This window comes from Crinia signifera, chromosome 2, assembly GCF_055691185.1.
Source record: "Crinia signifera chromosome 2, ASM5569118v1, whole genome shotgun sequence".
NCBI classification, from domain to species: Eukaryota; Metazoa; Chordata; class Amphibia; order Anura; family Myobatrachidae; genus Crinia; species Crinia signifera.
Window position 1 is genome coordinate 133647372 of NC_139218.1, and position 24138 is coordinate 133671509.

The window sequence follows — 24138 nt, forward strand, 5'->3', positions numbered from 1 at the left end:
GGAAAAATACACCTGCAGGAAAGTACATTGCTATTTGGTTTGTAAAAGAGGGAGAGCGCACAACATATTTATGGTTTTCAACCATGCAAAAATGTAGCAAGCTTTCAGGTGTTTCTATTGAATTTCCTATGATTGTTTTCAACTTACTAGTATTTAGAGATTCATTTAACCTCAAAGTTTTTCTTTTTAAATAGTCACACTTTACATATCTACTACCCTTATTAGGAAACAAAAAAACACAACTAAATATATATAATTAAAAAAACATTTAAGAAGCGTTGCTTCTCCGATTTTATTACTTAGCAGCAAAGTAGACATAAATTAGGCAATAGAATAATTGACTTACCTACAACAGCACCAACATGGCTCCCTGCATCTAATAGACAAGAAACCCACAGAAGTTTATTAAAAAATACAAAAAGACAACATTGCATAATAGAAGTATAAAAATAAAATTACAAGCAACTATACTATATATTTTTTATAAAATACCCAATATTCTGTTCGCATGTTAATGTTGTTGGTGACTGAGAGGTTTTTTACAGAGCTATATGCAATATTTGTATTTTTTTTCCCTGAATTCTTATTAACCCCTTCCTGACACAGCCAGTTTTTGCGTTCCTGACAGAGCCATTTTTTTCAAATCTGACATGTATCACTTAAGTGGGGATAACTTTTTTTTGCTTTTACTTATCCCAGTGATTTTGAGATTGTTTTCTCGTGACACATTGTACTTCAAATTAGTGGTAAATTTGGGTCGATACAGTCTGTGTTTTTTTGTGAAAAATACCAAAATGTCGTAAAAAAAATGGAAAATTTAGCAATTTGCAAAATGTTAAATTTTCTGCTTGTGAGACAAATAATCATACCACTCAAAATAGTTAATAACTAACATAGACCATATGTCTACTTTATGTTTCCATCATTATTTCAACTTCCTTTTAATTTTTTTGGACACTAGGAGGCTTACAATATGAATAGCAAATTTTCAAATTTTCAAGAAAATTTCAAACACTGATTTTTTTAGGGACCAGTTCAGTTCTGATGTGACTTTGAGGGACTTGTATGTGAGACACCCCCATAAATGATGCCATTTCAAAAACTGCACCCCTCACAGTATTCAAAACAGCATTTTGGAAGTTTGTTAACCCTTTAGGTGTTTCACAGGAATTAAAACAAAGTGTAGGTGAAATTTCAAAATTTCATTTTTTTTGCAGATTTTAAATTTTAATACATTTTTCTTAGGAACACAGTAGATTTTACTAGAGAAATGTGACTAAAAATTGATTCCCCCAATTCTTTTGTTTTCAAAAATATCCTATATGTGGCCCTAGTGTGCACGTTGACCAAACCACAGGCTTCATAATAGAAGGAGCACCTACTTGATTTTGGAGCCTCCTTTTTATGAGATTATTTTTTAGGCACCATGTAGGTTTCTAGGCACCATATTATGCTAAAATTTAGGAACCCCCCCACAAGTGACCCCATTTTGCAAACTACACCCTTCAGGGAATTTATTTAGGGGTATAGTGTACATTTCAAACCCCCAGGGGTTTCACCAATTTTGATACAACTGGGCTGTGAAAATGAAAAAATTAAATTTTTCATTTTCACAGCTCAGTTGTATCAAAATTGGTGAAACCCCTGGGGGTTTGAAATGTACACTATACCCCCTGATGAATTCCCTGAAGGGTGTAGTTTGCAAAATGGGGTCACTTGTGGGGGGGTTCCACTGTATGGGTGCTTCAGGGGTCATTCAACCAGAATCTGTGCTGCAAAATCCAAATATCACTCCTTCCCTTCTGAGTCCTGCCATGCACCCAACTGGTATTTTTTGGTCACATGTGAGGCATTGCCATATTCGGGAGAAATTGGGGCACAGATTTTGGGGTGCTTTGTCTCCTTCATTCCTTGCGAAAATGAAAAATTTTGAGCCAGATCTGCATTTTTGTGTAAACACGTGTCGGATGTGACACTCTTTTTTCAATAAAGAATATTTGACTTCATAACAAGCCTTTGGAGTGCCGCCTCGATCCTGTACTTTTTACATAAAGTGACAATCCGTCACAGGAGGGCACCGGAGCACAAACTAAGGGAGCTGAAGTGAGTGCCGGAATCTGCTGGTTTATATATATATATATATATATATATATATATATATATATATATATATATATATATATATACATATACATACATATATATATATATCATCCCATTTCACTTATAATTCATATTTATGCTGCTGTGCTGCGGCTGGCGGGGGGGTGGGAGGGGGGCTGGCGCTGCGGCTGCTGGCTGGGTGGGAGGGAGGCTGCCGGGTGGGAGGGAGGCTGCCGGGTAGGTGGGAGGGAGGCTGCCGGGTAGGTGGGAGGGTGGGCTGGTGATCGGTGCTGTACTTAACAGCATCGATCACCACCGATCTCTGTGTTACCGAGCGGCTTAGCCGCCGGTAACACAGAAAACGCTGCAATTGGCTGTTTACTTTTGAACAGCCAATCGCAGCGATCGCCGACCGGGGGGGCACCCCTGCCCCCCCTGGGCGGCGAGGGGGGATGTCTGCTGTCAGGGACAGCAGACATCTCCAAACTGTCACCGCGTCTATAGACGCGGTGACAGTTAGAAGTCATGACGTACATTTACGCCATGTGTCGGGAAGTACTTCCCGACCATGACGTAAATGTACGTCAAATGTCGGGAAGGGGTTAAGATAAAAAGTAATAATCCACCACCAAATGGCAACTTACAAACAAGTCATAAAAAAAAAAATGAACACAGATTTTAAAACACAATTAAAATGTAAAATTATTATTTAGGATTGGCTAACTTTGAATAGGGCTATGGTCATAATCATTACATTAACCAAGAGGTAAGGAGAGAAGGTTATGCTATACCCATTATTTCTTTAAAAATGAACCCCCACACTCTGCATTTGTCTTATTTGGGTGTTCCTGGTGTTGGAGTGGTAGTCAAACCATGTATTAAATAAATGGCTTCAGTTTTTAATAGAATTCATAAATGTAACATGTATTTTGCATCTGTGCCAAGTAGAGACAAAATCACTCCAACATAGGATGAGGTTTCATTGGATAAAAAGCAATTTCTTTTAATGCCAAGAAAGCACTGAATCAATGATATAGGCATTTATAAAACTATTATTGTACTTTGAAATTTTTTTTTTTTAATTTTCCAGTTACATTAATAAGGGCAAACATACAGATACAAAAAAAAAAAAAGAAGCACCATGAAAAGAGCACTAGCAAGTAGGTATTATCGGTTCTTAGAAGTTATATTTAAAGAATAAACCCATTTAGAAAAATTGATAGCGGTAATCTCTTAAATGTGTATTCATAGGCGTGCGTGTATTCATAGGCACCTCCTAATGAACGGTCAAGCACTTTTTTTTTAATAGCACCTTGGAGCTCTGAAAACACTTGCTCCCCAGTACACACATACCCGTCTGACCGCAGACAGGAAGTGCTAGCGAGAGCCGAGACAGGGGGTCTCGGCTCTTGCAGCTTGCTTGTGCTTCTCCCGCCTCAAGCGCGGTCCCATCTTCTCCCGTCAACAGCCGGCTCCCGCCTCTCCTGAAAGCTGAGAGGAAGCCGCAACCACCTCACAGTCCGCGCTGGGCCGGCTGCGTTGGAGATCGGATCCAAGGATGGCTGCTGTACGGAGGGGGCGTGACGTCAGCAGCTGCTCTCTGCCTGAATCTGTCCCCTGCATGCGGCTGCCAGAGCAGGTGATTTATCCCAGAGCCAGGCACATTACAGGTCAGTGTGGCATGGGTGCAGAGGGGGAGCGTACAAACATCAGAGCCATGACATCTGCCACACCAGTCTGGCTGAGATGGACATCTATTCAGTAGATGTCCATCTCAGCTAGGCTGGTGTGGCAGATGTCATGTAGGGAACACATTAATATCAGGGGCTGGGGGAGAGAGGAGCATTTTCCAACCTGTATGTTAGTATGTTGGGGCCTAATGATCACGCATACGCGCTATAGTGCTTCACATTTGCAGTGGCGGAAGGGAGATGGAGACTTGCGCAGGTGTTGGGGAGCCCTGCTAGCCAATGCTGGTAAAAGAAAGAGGCATGCCTCCTCTCCCTAGCCTCTCCTCTTCCCCCTCTCACCCCACATCACCTCATCCCCTCTCAGCCGCTTTCAACTAACCCCCTCTTGCCCCATCACCACACCCACTCTCACCCCCCATCACCACACCTGCTCTCACACCCCCCCCCCCCCCCATATACCACATCCACTCTCACCCCCTGTGATGGGCATTATGTGTGATAGGTGGCATTATGTGTAATGGGCATTACTGTGATGGGCATTATGTTGGGTGGCAATATGTGTGATGGGCATTACAGTGTGCCATTATGTGTAAATGGCATTAAAGTGTACATTTTTGCCGCGCGCCTTCCGCACTCACTGTGGGGGGGGGGGGGGTAGATTCATTCTGAGGTGCATATACCAAAATAAGTCACCTTCTATTTAGCTTGCATTGATGACCAATAGGTGTTGATAGACACACCCAGTAGGCTGTGACGGGCACGCCCAGTAGGCTGTGACTGGCACGCCCAGTAGGCTGTGATGGGCACGCCCAGTAGGCTGTGACGGACACGCCCCTCCAATGGTGCACCCCCTAAGGAAATAGGCTGCGCACGCCTATGTGTGTATTATAGAGAGTATTTTGGTCACTTACCATTGACTTCTTTATCTTAAGCAAGCTGGGGGACACTGGACTATGGGAATGCAAGTAGGCTGAAGTAACTAGCACTTGAAAATAATTGTACCCAGTGGTGGCTCTTACCATTTTGGTGGAGGGGGGCTGCCGTGATATGCCCCTGCCCCCCACCCCACCCCCGCACTTCATGGTCCCGGACGCCAGCACATATGCAGTAACTTCATACATGCGCTGATCCAAGCCTTCATGGGCTGCCTTTGCAGCAGCCCCCAGAAACTAAATCAGGTTCCCGGGTCTGGCGCATGCGCAGTATTGTCCACAGTACTGCGCATGTGCAGAGCCCGATTTGGGGGCTGCCGCGATATTGCTCACAGAGAGGAATAACGGAGGGAGGATATACCTCCCAATGTGACTGGCAGGTCGGACTTCCAATAGGAAGTCACTGTCATATTGAAGCCAGAGCAGTCTCACAGACTGCATCTGGCTTCACTTTAGGCAGAGATTGTCGGGACTGTACCTTTAACTTAAGCTTCTCAACCCTGTAACCTCATGATGCCAGTACTGATTTTAAAAAGTCTGCTGAGCTGTAGAAGTAACAAAACTGGGTTTTTGGTTCTAGACCATCTTTTCCTCACAAGCATGAGAGAGAAATTGCTGTGTAACCCTGCCTTTTTCTCGTGCAGCAAGGCTGGGGAACATTGGCCTATGCAATGTACAACAGTTGCCCCCAGGGTTGGGAACATTTAGGCTGCCTGACTGGAGAACTGTAAAACCAAAATGGACATTGCTGGAAAAAAAACCTTAAAAAACAAACAAAAAAACACACACGCTGGCAGAGGATAAAAGACAGTTGCATGGACATGCCTGTTCATGCGGTCTCATTTCAATTCAAAATAAGAAAAGGTGGACAGCAAAACAAAGTATCCAAGTTCCTTATGGCTAATGAGGAAGGTTTTGGAACACTGACTTTTGAACGGGACCTGTAGGCATAAGCAGAAGCTTCCGGGGATGGCTATGTGGATGTGATTATCACATCTCATGGTTTGGATGTCTACTCTATACATGTACAAATTCCCATTTGTGCTTTTTAAATTGTATTTTAGGGGTACCTTATTAAATACTGCAGCAAACTAAACACTGAAGTATTTTTCATTACATATTGACACAATTGGAGGGTGAAGTTTTAAATCTTAAATCTTATAAATGTGTTCATCTCCTCCTTTTGCAATTACAGTCTGCTTAATGGAGTAGACCGTGATTTAAGATAAGAAAAAACATTTATATACTTGATAGTACTACACTTTTGTGGTATTTCTTTTCTTTTTGGGACATAATATGGTGGCAATTTGACCATCTGTCAAGAAATTGTAACAGACTCAGATTATTAGTATTAAAGAAGCGCCTGGTGACCCCTTTGTGTTGTCAGTATTGTTTTATATGTATGGTGATATAAAACTGGTGTCATCCCAAGTGAGTGGGATGACCAGGCTGTGCAAGCTCAGTTAGCGCACCACTTCGCTACACTGGTCACTATAAAAAGAAGCTATCCTTTCTCCTTTGAAATCAAAAACTTCTAAATGGAGCCCTTGAAAAAGGAAGATGTACGTATATGCACCTCACACATAAGAATTCTCCAAAAAGCATTTAAATGAAGACAGAAGAGTTTCAAAACCCATTGCCATCTGCTGTATGATATGGAGCAAGGCTGGGTTACACACAGATTGTGGAGTCATAACACACAGATGTGACTCGAAACCACAAACCAAGGAAACAGGCACAGCAGCTGCCCTGGCCTCGCTGAAGTGCTAAAATCTCAAAGACAAACTGACCCAAAGCCTGTGGCCACACAGACTATGCAAGGACAGACATGGAGGCCATCCAAACATCTGTGTGACACTAAACTTCACCTTATAGACCACACACAATGCCCCAGAGTCTACCTGCACACACGGAATTTGGGCGCTTTGCTTTTTTCATCACAGGCCATGCATTCCTGGGCAGCATTAAACGCTGTAGAGGAGTCAAGCTGTGAAAAAAACTGCACCGAGGTGATCCTAGCCTGCATGACAGCCTTGGTTGTGATTAAGAGCTGAAGAATACTGGTTCAGTTGTCAACAAAGCAAATAGACTAACCACCATCACAGCTGCACAGGGGAAGACAGACCAACAAGAACCGCCCCTTCCTTTCCTTTTGCTTGTGCTATTCCTGCCCCTCTGGTGAAAGCACTTGGTTTTCCCAGAGTAGGAGTGGCCTGTGTGGTGCACATTTTTTATGTAAGGAAACCTCTCACATAAAATCTGGTACAATGGTGCTGTCATCTGGTACATTGCAGCCACCTGACACCATCTAAAAGGGGGTGAGTACAGAGTTGATAGAGGAGCAGCAAATTCACAGATTAAGTGATTATCAAATGATTGCGCATGTACACATTGTAGCATAGATGCCAGAGGGTAAATAGCGACAAATTCCATATGGATCGTAAATGCAATGTGGCTGGAGCTTGACTGACAGGAAGCCAACATTTTAAGGGAGAGTCCGAAAAAACGGCAGGCATGCCCAGGTGTTTTAAGGGAGGGTCTGTGACCTCAGCGCTGGCCTCAATCAGCTTGTCTGTCACAAAGGGCCTTATTCTGATCTGAGCTCAGTACAAATTTGTTCTTAAAATGGGCAAAACCATGTGCACTGCAGGTGGGGCAGATGTAACATGTATAGAGAGAGTTAGGTTTGTGCGAGTTAGTTTGTTTCTGTGCAGGGTAAATACTGGCTGCATTATTTTTACACTGCAATTTAGATTTCAGTTTCAGCACACCCCACCCAAATTGAATTCTCTTTGCACATGTTACATCTGCTCCACCTGCAGTGCACATGGTTTTGCCCATTTTAAGAACAAATTTGTACTGAGCTCAGATCAGAATAAGGCCCAAAGTTGTGAAAAGGGTCAGACTCTCATATTTGCACACACTATAAAAAAATAAAATGGTTCATGAATTGCATATGGATTTGGGAGTGGATAGCAAATAGTGATCTATTTGATATTGACTTACAAATTTAAACAGGGCGGTTTTCTATCTGTCTGGGCGGTGGCTATCTACTCACAGTCATCTGCAACTTTGTGCAACCCTCTGCCATGGCTGTCACATAAGGGAGAGAGAGAGAGGTCTCCACACCCACAGCAGAGAGCTGGTGAGGCCAACTGCCAAACACCATGCTCCATGAGCTCCCAGTCGGTACACTTAGCTGTGCATTCCTGAAAACATGTCCAACTTAAAGAACATTGGCATTATGGATTTTAGAAGGTGGATGAACTTAAGTTTAAAGCTACAGTTTATTTTTAAGTGCCGGGACGTTAATTCCCATGGTGCAGTGCTGCCCATCCTTGCTGCAAGACAAAATACAGTACATGGTTTTATTTAGGAGGGTTTAGTTATACTCTGAAAGGAAGATTGCACAATAGGTTCCTATAATACCTTCTGAGGAAACCGTCATTTTACCAGAACGGAGAAACGCTTCAAGAAAGAGAAAACGAGTTCCAATTTGTGTCTGCGTATCTGGGAATTAGTAGTAGTAGCACGTTTATTTATAAGGCGCCGCAAAGTGTCCGCAGCGCCGTACATAGCAAACAAAAAAACTAATTAGAAGGTAACGTACAGGGTGTGTTGAAAAATACAGTATAAATAGGGGTATAGCTGGTAGAACTAAAATCAGCATCAGTTCAGAAGTAGGTGTCAAAATTGTCGAGGAGTCTGAAGATGAAGAAGAGGAAGGGAAGAACAGGACAGGAGCACAGGTGAGGTAATGAGGTAGGGTGAGTACGTGAGGAAGGAGGACCCTACTCATAAGAGTTAACATACTAAAAATAGGTGGGTGGACAAATTAAATACAATAGGATAAGTAGGAACGGAGGGGAACGGAGGCAGGATAGGAGGATCAAAAGAGGTTAGGAGGAGGGATAGGCTAGTTGAAAAAAGTGGGTTTTTGAGGGAGCGCTTGAAGGAGGTAAGGGAATCAGATAGCCTGATGGGTGGCGGGAGGTTGTTCCAGTGCAGGGGGGCAGCGCGAGAGAAATCTTGGACACGGGAGTGGGAGGAGGTGATTAGGTGAGAGGTCAGTCGGCGGTCAGCGATGGAGCGAAGAGGACGGGAGGGAGTGTGGATAGAGATCAGTGAAGAGAGGTATGGAGCTGTGGGGGAGGAGAGAGCCTTGTAGGTGGTGGTGAGGAGTTTAAAGAGAACTCGGAAAGGAATGGGGAGCCAGTGAAGAGATAGACAGAGGGGGGAGGCGGAGGTAGAGCGGCAGGAGAGGAAGATGAGCCTAGCAGCAGCGTTAAGAATGGATTGGAGAGGTGCGAGGTGGGTGAGAGGTAGCCCAGAGAGAAGGATGTTGCAGTAGTCAAGGCGGGAGATGACAAGAGAGTGAATGAGAATTTTGGTCGCGTCAGTGGAGAGGAATGGTCTGATGCGTGAGATGTTGCGTAGGTGAAAGCGGCAAGACTGTGAGAGCACGAATGTGGGGGGTGAAAGAGAGGGAGGAGTCAATGATGACACCGAGGCAGCGCGTTTGGTCGGTGGACGTGATCTCGGTTTCACCAATGCTGATGGAGATAGTGGGAGAAGAGGGGATGGAAGATTAGAAGTTCAGTTTTAGCCATGTTTAGTTTCAGGAAGCGTTGGGTCATCCAGGCTGAGATGGCCGTGAGGCATTCGGAGACCTTGGACAGGAGTGATGGGGATAAGTCGGGGGAGGTGAGATAGATTAGGATATCATCAGCATAAAGGTGGTAATGAAAACCATAGGAGCTGATGAGGGTGCCCAGAGAGGTGGTGTAGAGGGAGAAGAGGAGAGGGCCAAGGACTGACCCTTGAGGAACACCGACTGGCTGCGGGGTAGTAGGAGAGGAGGAGCTCGGAGTGGAGACTGAGAAGGAGCGATCGGAGAGGTATGAGGTGAACCAGGAGAAGACCGTGCCAGTGATGCCAAAAGAGCGGAGGGTGTTGAGCAGGAGAGGGGGGTCAACAGTGTCAAAGGCAGCCGACAGATCAAGCTGGATGAGGATAGAGAAGAGGCCTTTGGATTTAGCCGATAGTAGATCGTTAGTGACTTTGGTCAGGGCAGTTTCAGTGGAATGTAAAGGGCGGAACCCGGATTGGAGGGGGTCTAGAATGGAGTTAGCAGTAAGGTGGTTAAGGAGACGATTATAGGTCAGACGTTCTAGGAGCTTGGAGGCAAAAGGGAGGAGGGAGATGGGCCTGTAGTTGGATGGAGAGTTGGGGTCCAGATTTGTTTTTTTGAGAATTGGGGAGACAAGAGCGTGTTTGAAGCAGAAAGGGAAGATCCCAGAGGATAGGGAAAGATTAAAGAGGTGAGAGCAGACTGACGGACTGAGAAGACGGATAATATTGGAGGGGATAGGATCGAGCGGGCAGGTGGAGGGAGAAGCGGATTGAAGGATAGAGTGGACTTCAGCAGCAGTGGTGGGGTAAAATGAGGACAGGGGTTGGAAGGAGGGGAGTGGAGATGTAGGAGGGGAGGAGGGAGAGGGTGAGGTCATGGCAGCAGTGATGGCAGTCCTGAGAGAGGAGATTTTGGTTGAAAAGTAGGTAGCAAAATCAGCGGCTACGATGGAGGACGGAAGAGCAAGGAGTTGAAGGTGGCGAAGAGCCTGCGGGGATTGGATGATTGGGAAAGGATGAGGGACTTAAAGTAGGATTCCTTGGCCAGAGCAAGGGCAGAGCTGAAGGAGGAAAGAAGGAATTTGAAATGGAGATAATCCGCAAGGGAGCGTGATTTCTTCCAGAAGCGCTCAGCAGTGCAAGAGCACTTTTTAAGGAATCGGGTGATAGGCGAGTGCCACGGTTGGGGGTTAGAGCATCGAAGGGGGATAGAGGAGGGAGGGCAGGCAGAGTCCAATGCCGAAGATAGGGTGTCATTATAGAGGGAGGCGGCGAGGTTCGGGCAGGACATGAGGGTGATTGGGGCGAGAAGAGGACACAGCGTGTTTGAGAAGGCAGCAAGATCAAGTGTGTTGACGTTATGCCGTGAGACAATGCGCTTGGGAGGGGGGGTGGGAGAGGGGGAAGCAGTGAGGGAGAAGGAGATGAATTACCCTTTAAACCTTTGGCAACCCAAATCCAAAGACCCCTCCTGGAGCGGCAGTCATTGTCGGTGAACGGAGCATCTAGAGTCTGCCTCCCATTGCCAGAGAGTTCAGGAGACCTGACCATCCCGGTAGCGGGAGACCTGCGGCAATCCCAGCTACCTGTCCGCCTAGCACAGAGCCAGGCAGATATACCTGTGCTGCCCTGAGGTTAGAAGGTAAACCATCGCTGCAGAAGTTGCTCCCGATGCCGGCTCTCTTCACCACTGAGCCACGCCGGTTGTCAGCGACTAACTATACTACATCACGGCAGAGGTTGCTCCCGGCGCAGGCTCTCATTACAACAGAGCAACGCCGGTGGTAGCGACCTACACCTGAGATCGGCCACAGACCTTCTCCCTGCCTGGCTCTAAACCAACTGCTCCCCTACACCTGCCATCAAACTCCTGTCTGTGGCTTCAATCAATCAGCCACTTAGGGATTTATTGGAATCCGGCTGCAAGTGACAAATTGGAAAATCGATCAGTTCACCTTCAAAAGTGTTTAATCGATACAACTTGCTCCAGGATATAATTACCAATTGGTACCAATAACCAAACCTAACACCATCTCAATAGAGACTCACCACCCCTTCAATCTACCCTATACAGGACTCAAGTGGGTAAGAACATGGAGGAAGATATATTAATATCAGTTGATAATCGATATGAATTATAGATAGGTATGATATCAAATTGGTTGAATCTATGAAAATGATTCTGTATTTTTAAATGAATGTTTTTAAAGATTCTAAACAAATTAAAACATTTATAGATTAATATAGTGCGCTCTCTTTTGTATTGTATTTTGTCCTCCTATAATACCTGAATCTTCGGTTGGTTTAGTTTTTCCAGTTGTTGGCTTCTGGGTGACCATACCTGATTTAAAATAATGGTTAGTTTGTTAGTTTGTTAGATTGTTAGTGCTTATCATTATAGTCTACACCAGGGATTCCCAAACGTTTTTGAATCACGGCACCCCAGAGTATCTGAAATCTTTTGATGGCACCCCTAGACCAAGAGTTTCTCTTTGAAAAAGGTAATTTATTTTTTTCAATTTGACTATTACAATGCAAGGCACTCCTTAAAGTCCACCAAGACACCCCAGGGTGCCACGACGCACAGTTTTACAACAGGGTTAGGGAATGTGCAAACCAGCATTTTGTTGGTCCTCAAACTCTGACAAAGAGCTTAAGTAGGATACAGGCCATCAATGACACAAAGCAGGTTATTGTTATGCAATCAGACCCTGGCCCCAGCTTATATTTCAGTGTCCAAGCACCACCATACACTGGTGTCTGCTTACATTAGGCAACACTGTGTAAACAAGCATGGCATTCAGTATCTAAAAAGTGAATGATTTTCTAAGAATTCGGAACTCAAATGTTATCGGAACATGAGTCATATAGTATACTACTTAGACCTTAACGCTCCTGGTTCTCATTGAATACATGATTTGCATTGAATTCTTGTACCTTTATAGGGTGAACAATGACCAAGCTAGCCACATTTGTAAAAAGCCTCTTTAAAAAATACTTAAAAAAGAATGCTAACATAGGGTGCGAGGCAACAAATTAAACCATGAAAAAAAACTGACTGCGCTATCTAGTAATATACCAACATACAGCCGGTCTTTGGTTGATACAGTATCGATCAACAGTCAATAGGTCGACACAAAGAACATGAACAAGGTTGATATCTACAGCAGGATGACATGTACTAGGCCAACTCTGACATAATGTCCGCACAAAAAGCTCAATATAACTTTTCCATGATTTTTTCATGTGTCAACCTTCTGTCACCCTTGTGACCCATCATGACATGTACATGTCGACCATTTGGTTTCAACCTATTGACTGTCTATCTAGACCAGGGGTTCTCTAAATCGGTCCTCAGGACCCCACACAGTTCACATTTTCCAGGTCACCCGACAGGTGCATTCATTACTCTTTGACACACTTTAAAAAATCCACAGGTGGAGCTAATTATTTTGCTTGTGATTCTGTGAGGAGACCTGCAAAACATTACACTCTTGTGTAATCTGGTCAAAGTTGTCAACTGTGTGGCAAACAGTCTGGTAAAACAGCCGATAAGAAGAACAGGACTATGATCATAACCATTTAGGTAACCCACAGAGACGAGAGAGGGGGAAACACACACCACACCAATAAATCCATTCAAATTTTACCCCCAGATCCTGCATCTGTCTTCTTTGTGGTTGCTGGTTTTGGAGTGGTAGTTGTACCTAGGATTAAATAAATGGCTTAAAAATTTAGGACTATTCAGTAACGTAAAAAAGTGTTCTACAGCTATATCTGTTCTGAGTCAAAGTCATTCCAACCTAGGATGATAGGTCAATGGATAAAAAGTAGTTTCTTGTAATTCCAACAGTCTCCCTGGGAATTTAGGCCAATCATGACTTCAAATCAAAAATTGCTAGATTATTATTGTACGTCGGAAAATCAAATCAAATAAAAGCAATTACCAGTTAATATAAAAAAGAAAAAAAAAAACATTACTGCACTATATAGTAATAAGAAATAGAGGTATAGCAGCGCTGGGTAAGCACCACCAGCTATCCTCCATTGGTGGACTGGACCCTCTTTTGGACCAGATTTGAACCCCTACCCAGGAGGCAAACAAAAAGTATGGGACTGTACATCTCCAGGTGGACGGTAGTTAAAATACTTTTCAATTAATGTTGGATCTTGCTTAGGGGCATAATAGGAACGGACAGCCATTATCTTTTCCATCCATTTTTCACCAGGAAATCTGTAGGATTTTTTTAATCTAGTGTACTAGCATATTTTTATATACATTCAAGTGAATTTTTCATTATCATTGTCTACGTATGTATTTATTATTTGTCAATCATATTTTATTTGAATGGTCACATTCAAAGTATTAAATAGTTTAATTGTAAAATCAGTCAAATTGGTACATAGTATTTTTTTATAATTTACCCAGCGCTGCTATACCTCTTTTTCTTGTTCTATGCTTTTAGTTCTTTAGGGACTGACTACTCCTATTTAGCAGCACAAAATCATCAATATGATTTTTCCATGATTTTTTTGCACCAGATTTTGGCCTTTGTAACACTTTACGATCAGTGTGGTCTCCAGTTGGGAACGATAAAGTATGCCAAACACCATGATAGTGGAGAGAAGCAAACCATAGCCAGAAAAAAAAAAAGGACTACATACACCAGGGTCTGTGTGTTACACTAATTGGGAGTCTACATGCACAGGTGTTAAAATATATATATATTTTTTTAAAAGACCTTTTCATGTGCCAACCTTCTGTCACCCATGTGACCCATCACTACATGTACATGTCGACCATTTGGTTTCAACCTATTGACTATCTAGACCAGGGGTTCTCAAACTCGGTCCTCAGAACCCCAGACAGTTCACATTTTCCAGGTCACCCGACAGGAGCATTCATTACTCTTTGACACACTTTAAATAAAATCCACATGTGGAGCTAATTATTTTGCTTGTGATTCTGTGAGGAGACCTGCAAAACATTACACTCTTGTGTAATCTGGTCAAAGTTGTCAACTGTGTGGCAAACAGTCTGGTAAAACAGCCGATAAGAAGAACAGGACTATGATCATAACCATTTAGGTAACCCACAGAGACGAGAGAGGGGGGAAACACACACCACACCAATAAATCCATTCAAATTTTACCCCCAGATCCTGCATCTGTCTTCTTTGTGGCTGCTGGTTTTGGAGTGGTAGTTGTACCTAGGATTAAATAAATGGCTCAAAAATTTAGGACTATTCAGTAACGTAAAAAAGTGTTCTACAGCTATATCTTTTCTGAGTCAAAAGTCAATCCAACCTAGAATGATACATCAATGGATAAAAAGTAGTTTCTTGTAATTCCAACAGCAATTACCAGTTACGATAAAGATTAATCCAAATGAGATCAGCAAATAGTCATCATCAGTTCTTAAAAGCCATATTTAAAGAATAAACCCATTCTGAAGTCTCGTGATAATCTCGTGGAAAGTATATTAAAAATTGATTGTTTTTTTTATGAGAGTTTAGTTATTCTCACGCAATAGGTTCCTAGGAACACCTGTATCTTCTGTTGGTTTCCCTTTTTTGGTTGCTGGCTTTTGAGTGACAAGAACGGATATTAAAGAAGGTTAGTTTGTTAGCTGGTCCCCAGTGCTCCTCATCATATTGTATTCTGAATACAGTTTCATTTTGTGTTCGTTTGGCCTCAGTGCTTGTTATGCTGCTTTCAGACCGCTAAACTGGCTTTGACCCTGTATTTGGAAACGTTTCCAAAAACGGGTCTGCCAGGTAAAACCCCTTTCACACCGCATCTCTTAAACGGTATTACCGTTTAAGTGCGTTTTTTTTTACACTGGCAGACCCGTTTTTGGAAACTTTCCAAAAACAGGGTCAAAGCCAGTCTTCAGCGCGCGCCGCCCCCGCCCCCCCTCCCCCGGGGGTTAACACCCCCAAATCCCCCCCACCCCAGGGCTAACGACCCCCCCCCCTCCGTGCAGCCGATACCTCCGTTGCGTGATCCGGCACTGCAGTTGGTCGGGGAAGCACTTATGAAAAAAAGCGTCTTTCAGAAAATGGCTGCCCCATAGGAAAATCAGTTTTAAAAAAACTGTCTTTCGTATGGGGGCAGCCATTTTCCGAAAGTCACTTTTCTTATAAGAAAAGTGACTTTCGGAAAATGGCTGCCCCCATACGAAAGACAGTTTTTTAAAACAGGTTTTCCTATGGGGCAGCCATTTTCTGAAAGACGCTTTTTTTCCATAAGTGCTTCCCCGACCTTACTTCACTGCCGGGATCCACAACGAAGGTACCGGCTGCACGGCGGGTGTCGACACACGCGATGCGTGATGGGGGTGTCGACACATGCGCACAGTGGGGGGTGCGGCTCCAGTGCTGCGAATTTTTAATATACCGTTTACAAAGTGCGATCTGAAAGGGGCATTATTGTATTTTCTTGGTGTTTCCGCAATCAGGAAGTTTTAAAAATACAGCCGCATTTTACTCTTCATACAGGGTACTTAAACATTGGTTACTCTTTTAAGCAGTGTAAACAGGGGGCCAATTCTTCCAGGCGATTTTGACTACATTGTCAAAATCGCCTAGGAGGAGGTTAGGCAGAATCGCCCGTTGTGTACACAGCGGGTGACAGCAATGCGCGGCCCCGTAGCATCGCTATCACCAAGCTAAATGGACATTGCAGGCAAGAATATTTTGACTAAACTCCGTCTGCACTGTGTATTTGGATGCGGAAGGCAGGAAGCAGTTATCTGTCGGCTAACTACAGTACATCTTGATTACATGCAGGGCTCAGTCCAAATAGTAGGGACCGACTCCTGTGTGTAAACCCCTTTAGGAATGGTAACTTCTCTAAAAGGTGCCCATACACGTTACAATTATTGTATACAATATCGCATCTCGGTTTTGCGATGATGAGATCTAGTACAAAAAGTATGTGCAGCACATACTTTTTGTACTAGATCTCATCCCAAAACCGAGATGCTAGATTGTATACAAAATTATACACAATAACTGACGTGTATGGGCACCTTAAGGAATCAGCCTATTCTACAGCTGACAGAAAAGATTAGCCATACAGTTAAAAAAATATATAGGGGGTTGGAGCATCGAAGGGGGATAGAGGAGGGAGGGCAGGCAGAGTCCAATGCCGAAGATAGGGTGTCATTATAGAGGGAGGCGGCGAGGTTCGGGCAGGACATGAGGGTGATTGGGGCGAGAAGAGGACACAGCGTGTTTGAGAAGGCAGCAAGATCAAGTGTGTTGACGTTATGCCGTGAGACAATGCGCTAGAGGGGGAAGCAGTGAGGGAGAAGGAGATGAATTACCCTTTAAACCTTTGGCAACCCAAATCCAAAGACCCCTCCTGGAGCGGCAGTCATTGTCGGTGAACGGAGCATCTAGAGCCTGCCTCCCATTGCCAGAGAGTACAGGAGACCTGACCATCCCGGTAGCGGGAGACCTGCGGCAATCCCAGCTACCTGTCCGCCTAGCACAGAGCCAGGCAGATATACCTGTGCTGCCCTGAGGTTAGAAGGTAAACCATCGCTGCAGAAGTTGCTCCTGATGCCGGCTCTCTTCACCACTGAGCCACGCCGGTTGTCAGCGACTAACTATACTACATCACGCCAGAGGTTGCTCCCGGCGCAAGCTCTCATTACAACAGAGCAACGCCGGTGGTAGCGACCTACACCTGAGATCGGCCACAGACCTTCTCCCTGCCTGGCTCTAAACCAACTGCTCCCCCTACACCTGCCATCAAACTCCTGTCTGTGGCTTCAATCAATCAGCCACTTGGGGATTTATTGGAATCCGGCTGCAAGTGACAAATTGGAAAATCGATCAGTTCACCTTCAAAAGTGTTTAATCGATACAACTTGCTCCAGGATATAATTACCAATTGGTACCAATAACCAAACCTAACACCATCTCAATAGAGACTCACCACCCCTTCAATCTACCCTATACAGGACTCAAGTGGGTAAGAACATGGAGGAAGATATATTAATATCAGTTGATAATCGATATGAATTATAGATAGGTATGATATCAAATTGGTTGAATCTATGAAAATGATTCTGTATTTTTAAATGAATGTTTTTAAAGATTCTAAACAAATTAAAACATTTATAGATTAATATAGTGCGCTCTCTTTTGTATTGTATTTTGTCCTCCTATAATACCTGAATCTTCGGTTGGTTTAGTTTTTCCAGTTGTTGGCTTCTGGGTGACCACACCTGATTTAAAATAATGGTTAGTTTGTTAGTTTGTTAGATTGTTAGTGCTTATCATTATAGTCTACACCAGGGATTCCCAAACGTTTTTGAATCACGGCACCCCAGAGTATCTGAAATCTTTTGATGGCACCCCTAGACCAAGAGTTTCTCTTTGAAAAAGGTAATTTATTTTTTTCAATTTGACTATTACAATGCAAGGCACTCCTGAAAGTCCACCAAGACACCCCAGGGTGCCACGACGCACAGTTTTACAACAGGGTTAGGGAATGTGCAAACAAGCATTTTGTTGGTCCTCAAACTCTGACAAAGAGCTTAAGTAGGATACAGGCCATCAATGACACAAAGCAGGTTATTGTTATGCAATCAGACCCTGGCCCCAGCTTATATTTCAGTGTCCAAGCACCACCATACACTGGTGTCTGCTTACATTAGGCAACACTGTGTAAACACAAGCATGGCATTCACTATCTAAAAAGTGAATGTTTTCTAAGAATACGGAACTCAAATGTTATCGGAACATGAGTCATATAGTATACTACTTAGACCTTAACGCTCCTGGTTCTCATTGAATACATGATTTGCATTGAATTCTTGTACCTTTATAGGATGAACAATGACCAAGCTAGCCACATTTGTAAAAAGCCTCTTTAAAAAATACTTTAAAAAGAATGCTAACATAGGGTGCGAGGCAACAAATTAAAGCATGAAAAAAAAATGACTGCGCTATCTAGTAATATACCAACATACAGCCGGTCTTTGGTTGATACAGTATCGATCAACAGTCAATAGGTCGACACAAAGAGCATGAACAAGGTTGATATCGACAGCAGGATGACATGTACTAGGCCACCTCTGACAATGTCCGCACAAAAAGCTCAATATAAAACTTTTCCATGATTTTTTCATGCGTCAACCTTCTGTGACTCTTGTGACCCATCACGACAAGTACATGTCGACCATTTGGTTTCAACCTATTGACTGTCTATCTAGACCAGGGGTTCTCTAAAATCGGTCCTCAGGACCCCACAAAGTTCACATTTTCCAGGTCACCCGACAGGTGCATTCATTACTCTTTGACACACTTAAAAAAATCCACAGGTGGAGCTAATTATTTTGCTTGTAATTCTGTAAGGAGACCTGCAAAACCTGCACTGTGTGGGGTCCTGAGGACCGAGTTTGAGAAACTGATCTACACACTGTAAATCTCTTAATTCTGAACCCCGCAACCCACTAATAAGAACAACACAGTAAAAAAATAAACAAAAACAATCACACAAAATATTCTTAGTGCAATCCTTACATACTAGAACAGCCGTTCAAAATGACAGATCATTAGAACAGTGATGTCAGCACCAGTAGCGCTGCGCACAGTTGCGTAGCTTGCTTTGTGGCGCCCCCCCGCCGTTAATGGGGGGCGCCTCCCCGTCGGCCTCCCGTGCCCCCCCATCGCCGCAGGCTTACCTGTCTGCGCTGCAGCGCGTCCCGGCACCCCTCCTGGCTTCAATTAATTCTATGCAGAGGGACCACGATAAAATGGAAGCCGCCATACCGCAGACAGTTTCAGAGAACTGTTTGCTTTATGGGGCGGAGATATATATATCTCTCTATATCTCTCTATATCTCTCTATATCTCTCTATATCTCTCTATATCTCTCTATATCTCTCTATATCTCTCTATATCTCTCTATATCTCTCTATATCTCTCTATATCTCTCTATATCTCTCTATATCTCTCTATATCTCTCTATATCTCTCTATATCTCTCTATATCTCTCTATATCTCTCTATATCTCTCTATATCTCTCTATATCTCTCTATATCTCTCTATATATATATATATATTCAAAAACAAGAAGAGGTGCGCCTTAGTGTAAAACCGTATTTATTTTAAAACACAGACAAGTGCAGGTACACAGATCAATAAAGACTCGTACCTCTGACGAAGTTTGGATACGAAATGCATTAGGGCGGGGCTAGTGACGACAGCTTTCCTTGCACCCGGCTTCTCCTGCTCCATCCACGTTCGCCTACACGCTGATACGCTGCTTGTCTTGGTGGCTAGCCGGCAGTCTGTTCGAGATCCAGCGGCGCCTTGGAAGGTGGTAGGAGTTATTGCCTGGGAGTTTTATGTCAAACCTTGTGGTAACCAGCCCACAGCGGTTATCCGCCTGGTACGAGTCTTTATTGATCTGTGTACCTGCACTTGTCTGTGTTTTAAAATAAATACGGTTTTACACTATGAGGCGCACCTCTTCTTGTTTTTGAACAGATTACCCCTTTCACTCCCGGAGTCCGGAGTGCTTCCTGGAGGTTGCTGCAGTCTCACCACGGACTTAGTGTTTTCTACAATCAGTGGACTGTCTGATTGGTTACAGCTGGTGGTTGGCTATACACTAGCGCAGGTTTACCTATACCTTTGTGCTCAAATATAAAAAAAAAAAAAATATATATATATATATACACACACACACACACACACACACACACACACACATATATATATATATATATATATATATATATATATAAATATACACACACACACACACACACACACACACACACACACAGATAGATAGATACACATTTTTTTTTTTTTTTGAGAAAATGGCTTCAAAACAATATTGCAGTATAATCTAGATGAGAACATTGATTTAAGGCCTGTTTCAGGTTTGTCAAAAAAAAACAAAAAAAAAACATGCAAATTGGCAAAACTATTTTATACTGCAGGCGAGGCAGATGTAACATGTGCAGAGATATTTAGGGCAGTATTCAATGCGTCTGGCAAGGGGGTTAAACGGTGGAATTCACAACAAGCGACCCTCACCCTATTCAATGTTCCGGGGGAACCCTCGCTGTCATTCTTATATCTGCTGGTAATTAGAATTCAAGTTTTAGAATTCAATTTTCTGTAAAAATATTTTAAATCATTTACTTTTATTTACTTTTTAATTTTTAATATGCTTTATATATGTAGCCCACCTATAATAGCATTTATTTAATACCAATTTAAATCATTTATGTGGAACCCGTCAAAATTACGCTGAAGAAAGCGGGCACCGTAGAAAGCGATTTCCTCCTTTTCGCTGACATAATTACCGGTTACAAAGTGAACAGTAAATACCCAAACCCAGCTAAATCAATCCCCGAAATGTTTACAGCTCACAGACAACACCAACCTAACCAGACCTGCACAGCAATCATGCGGCTACCAGCACCTTTCTACAGGTGGTGCATGCGGCCACTGGAGGGCCGGCACATGGGAGCAGGTCCCCCCGTGGAGCCAGCTGAGCGGCACCCACCACCCCCACACCGTACAGTGGGTGAGCAGCGGAGATGGTCTCAAACACCCCCACACTCGTAGAATGACTCGAGAGTGGTGGACACCCCCATGGTGGAGCGACTCTGGCCGCAGCTCCCCCCCCCCCTGTGGTGGCGGCGGTGCATGAGACACTCACTCGAGCCGCCACAGCCTCTTCTCAACAGCATTTAGGCTAATCCAAGCTGTTGTCGTTTAGATATAGCCACAATTACAGGGACTACTCTATCCACAACTGGGGAAAGCTGCAGCAGAAGCAAGTATTTGAAAAGTCTCACTCTAGGCACTGTGTTTGCAGGAAACCAGGGCAGTTTGTCACTGGTAAGCAGAACCAGAGATACCCGAGCAGCAGGTACTTGTAACCATGGTCAGAGAAATTATAGCTGCATAATAATTATTTATGAGCGGGAAACAAGTGGAACAATCTTACCGGTAAACTAAAAGCTACTAACGTCTAATTATTTCTACTGAATTGAATGGTCAATAGCTACCGGAAGTACACCCATTTGGACTGAAAAAAAAATAGGGCTCCACAAAACACTGTGGGGTTTTAACAATCCCATAGATCATTATGGATTAACAGCATTATTTAACCTGATCTCCGAACATCCCCGATGATATTTTAACATCTATTATATTGCAATATTGTTTGAAGAAATGTGTCCTGTAGTACATGTATATGTACCTTTTGCGAAATACATGGTCACCATAAAAGAAAAACCTATGTACTGACAAATGCTTTATGTGTGAGCGTTTGTCACATGACAGGGCCACACACTAACAGCCATGACCTGATGTGGCACAACAGATCAGAGTAATATAACACCACTACAGTATTGATACACTACAGCTCAAAGACATTGTTCATCTCTACAAGGAGGGAGGGACGGAGGAAGGTAGGGAGGGAAGGCTTTCAATCAGTTATATAAAAGCTGCACGTGTCCTTCAACAGCTAGCCTCAATGCTATGCAGCACGGGGTACCATGCCACCTAGTCACACCTCAAGTCATTGCATTGGAGCACAACTAAACCCTTAGAGGCTATGCTGGTGTGACAATTTGGGTTGGAGACTCTTGTGTAATCTGGTCGGAGTAAACTGTGTGGCAAACAGTCTGGTAAAACAGCCGATAAGAAGAACAGGACTATGATCATAACCATTTAGGTAACCCACAGAGACGAGAGGGGGGGGGGGGGGGGGGGGGGAGAAACACACACCACACCAATAAATCCATTAAAATTTTACCCCCAGATCCTGCATCTGTCTTCTTTGTGGTTGCTGGTTTTGGAGTGGTAGTTGTACCTAGGATTAAAATGGCTCAAAAATTTAGGACTATTCAGTAACGTTAAAAAAGTGTTCTACAGCTATATCTGTTCTGAGTCAAAAGTCAATCCAACCTATAATGATACATCAATGGATAAAAAGTAGTTTCTTGTAATTCCAACAGTTTCCCTGGGAATTTAGGCCAATCATGACTTCAAAACAAAAGTTGCTAGATTATTATTGTACGTCGGAAAATCAAATCAAATAAAAGCAATTACCAGTTAATATATAAAAGAAAAAAAAAACATTACTGCACTATATAGTAATAAGAAATAGAGGTATAGCAGCGCTGGGTAAGCACCACCAGCTATCCTCCATTGGTGGACTGGACCCTCTTTTGGACCAGATTTGAACACCTACCCAGGAGGCAAACAAAAAGTATGGGACTGTACATCTCCAGGTGGACGGTAGTTAAAATACTTTTCAATTAATGGTGGATCTTGCTTAGGGGCATAATAGGAACGGACAGCCATTATCTTTTCCATCCATTTTTCACCAGGAAATCTGTAGGATTTTTTTTTAATCTAGTGTACTAGCATATTTTTATATACATTCAAGTGAAATTTTCATTATCATTGTCTACGTATGTATTTATTATTTGTCAATCATATTTTATTTGAATGGTCACATTCAAAGTATTAAATAGTTTAATTGTAAAATCAGTCAAATTGGTACATAGTATTTTTTTATAATTTACCCAGCACTGCTATACCTCTTTTTCTTGTTCTATGCTTTTAGTTCTTTAGGGACTGACTACTCCTATTTAGCAGCACAAAATCATCAATATGATTTTTCCATGATTTTTTTGCACCAGATTTTGGCCTTTGTAACACTTTACGATCAGTGTGGTCTCCAGTTGGGAACGATAAAGTATGCCAAACACCATGATAGTGGAGAGAAGCAAACCATAGCCAGAAAAAAAAAAAAAAAAAAAAGGGACTACATACACCAGGGTCTGTGTGCTACACTAATTGGGAGTCTACATGCACAGGTGTTAAAATATATATATATTTTTTTTTAAAGACCTTTTCATGTGTCAACCTTCTGTCACCCATGTGACCCATCACTACATGTGCATGTCGACCATTTGGTTTCAACCTATTGACTATCTAGATCAGGGGTTCTCAAACTCAGTCCTCAGAACCCCAGACAGTTCACATTTTCCAGGTCACCCGACAGGAGCATTCATTACTCTTTGACACACTTTAAATAAAATCCACAGGTGGAGCTAATTATTTTGCTTGTGATTCTGTGAGGAGACCTGCAAAACATTACACTCTTGTGTAATCTGGTCAAAGTTGTCAACTGTGTGGCAAACAGTCTGGTAAAACAGCCGATAAGAAGAACAGGACTATGATCATAACCATTTAGGTAACCCACAGAGATGAGAGAGGGGGGGGGGGGGGGGGGGGAGAAACACACACCACACCAATAAATCCATTAAAATTTTACCCCCAGATCCTGCATCTGTCTTCTTTGTGGTTGCTGGTTTTGGAGTGGTAGTTGTACCTAGGATTAAAATGGCTCAAAAATTTAGGACTATTCAGTAACGTTAAAAAAGTGTTCTACAGCTATATCTGTTCTGAGTCAAAAGTCAATCCAACCTATAATGATACATCAATGGATAAAAAGTAGTTTCTTGTAATTCCAACAGCAATTACCAGTTACGATAAGATTAATCCAAATGAGATCAGCAAATAGTCATCACCAGTTCTTAAAAGCCACATTTAAAGAATAAACCCATTCTGAAGTCTCGTGATAATCTCGTGGAAAGTATATTAAAAATTGATTGTTTTATTTATGAGAGTTTAGTTATTCTCACGCAATAGGTTCCTAGGAACACCTGTATCTTCTGTTGGTTTCACTTTTTTGGTTGCTGGCTTTTGAGTGACAAGAACGGA

At 43.0% G+C, this 24138-nt stretch overlaps 1 protein-coding gene across 1 annotated transcript in view; it reads right to left on the reverse strand.

The window, feature by feature from the left end:
- The window catches only part of LOC146060049 (membrane cofactor protein-like), an 84014-nt gene that overhangs the window by 11510 nt on the left and 48366 nt on the right, over positions 1-24138 (reverse strand). The window contains exons 9-14 of the mRNA XM_083172848.1: positions 23690-23746; positions 22160-22216; positions 17544-17597; positions 13009-13065; positions 11646-11699; positions 347-376 (exon numbers count right to left, since the gene is read on the reverse strand). Coding sequence (XP_083028974.1) covers positions 347-376; positions 11646-11699; positions 13009-13065; positions 17544-17597; positions 22160-22216; positions 23690-23746 — 309 coding nt within the window. The remainder of the gene's footprint in view (positions 1-346; positions 377-11645; positions 11700-13008; positions 13066-17543; positions 17598-22159; positions 22217-23689; positions 23747-24138) is intronic.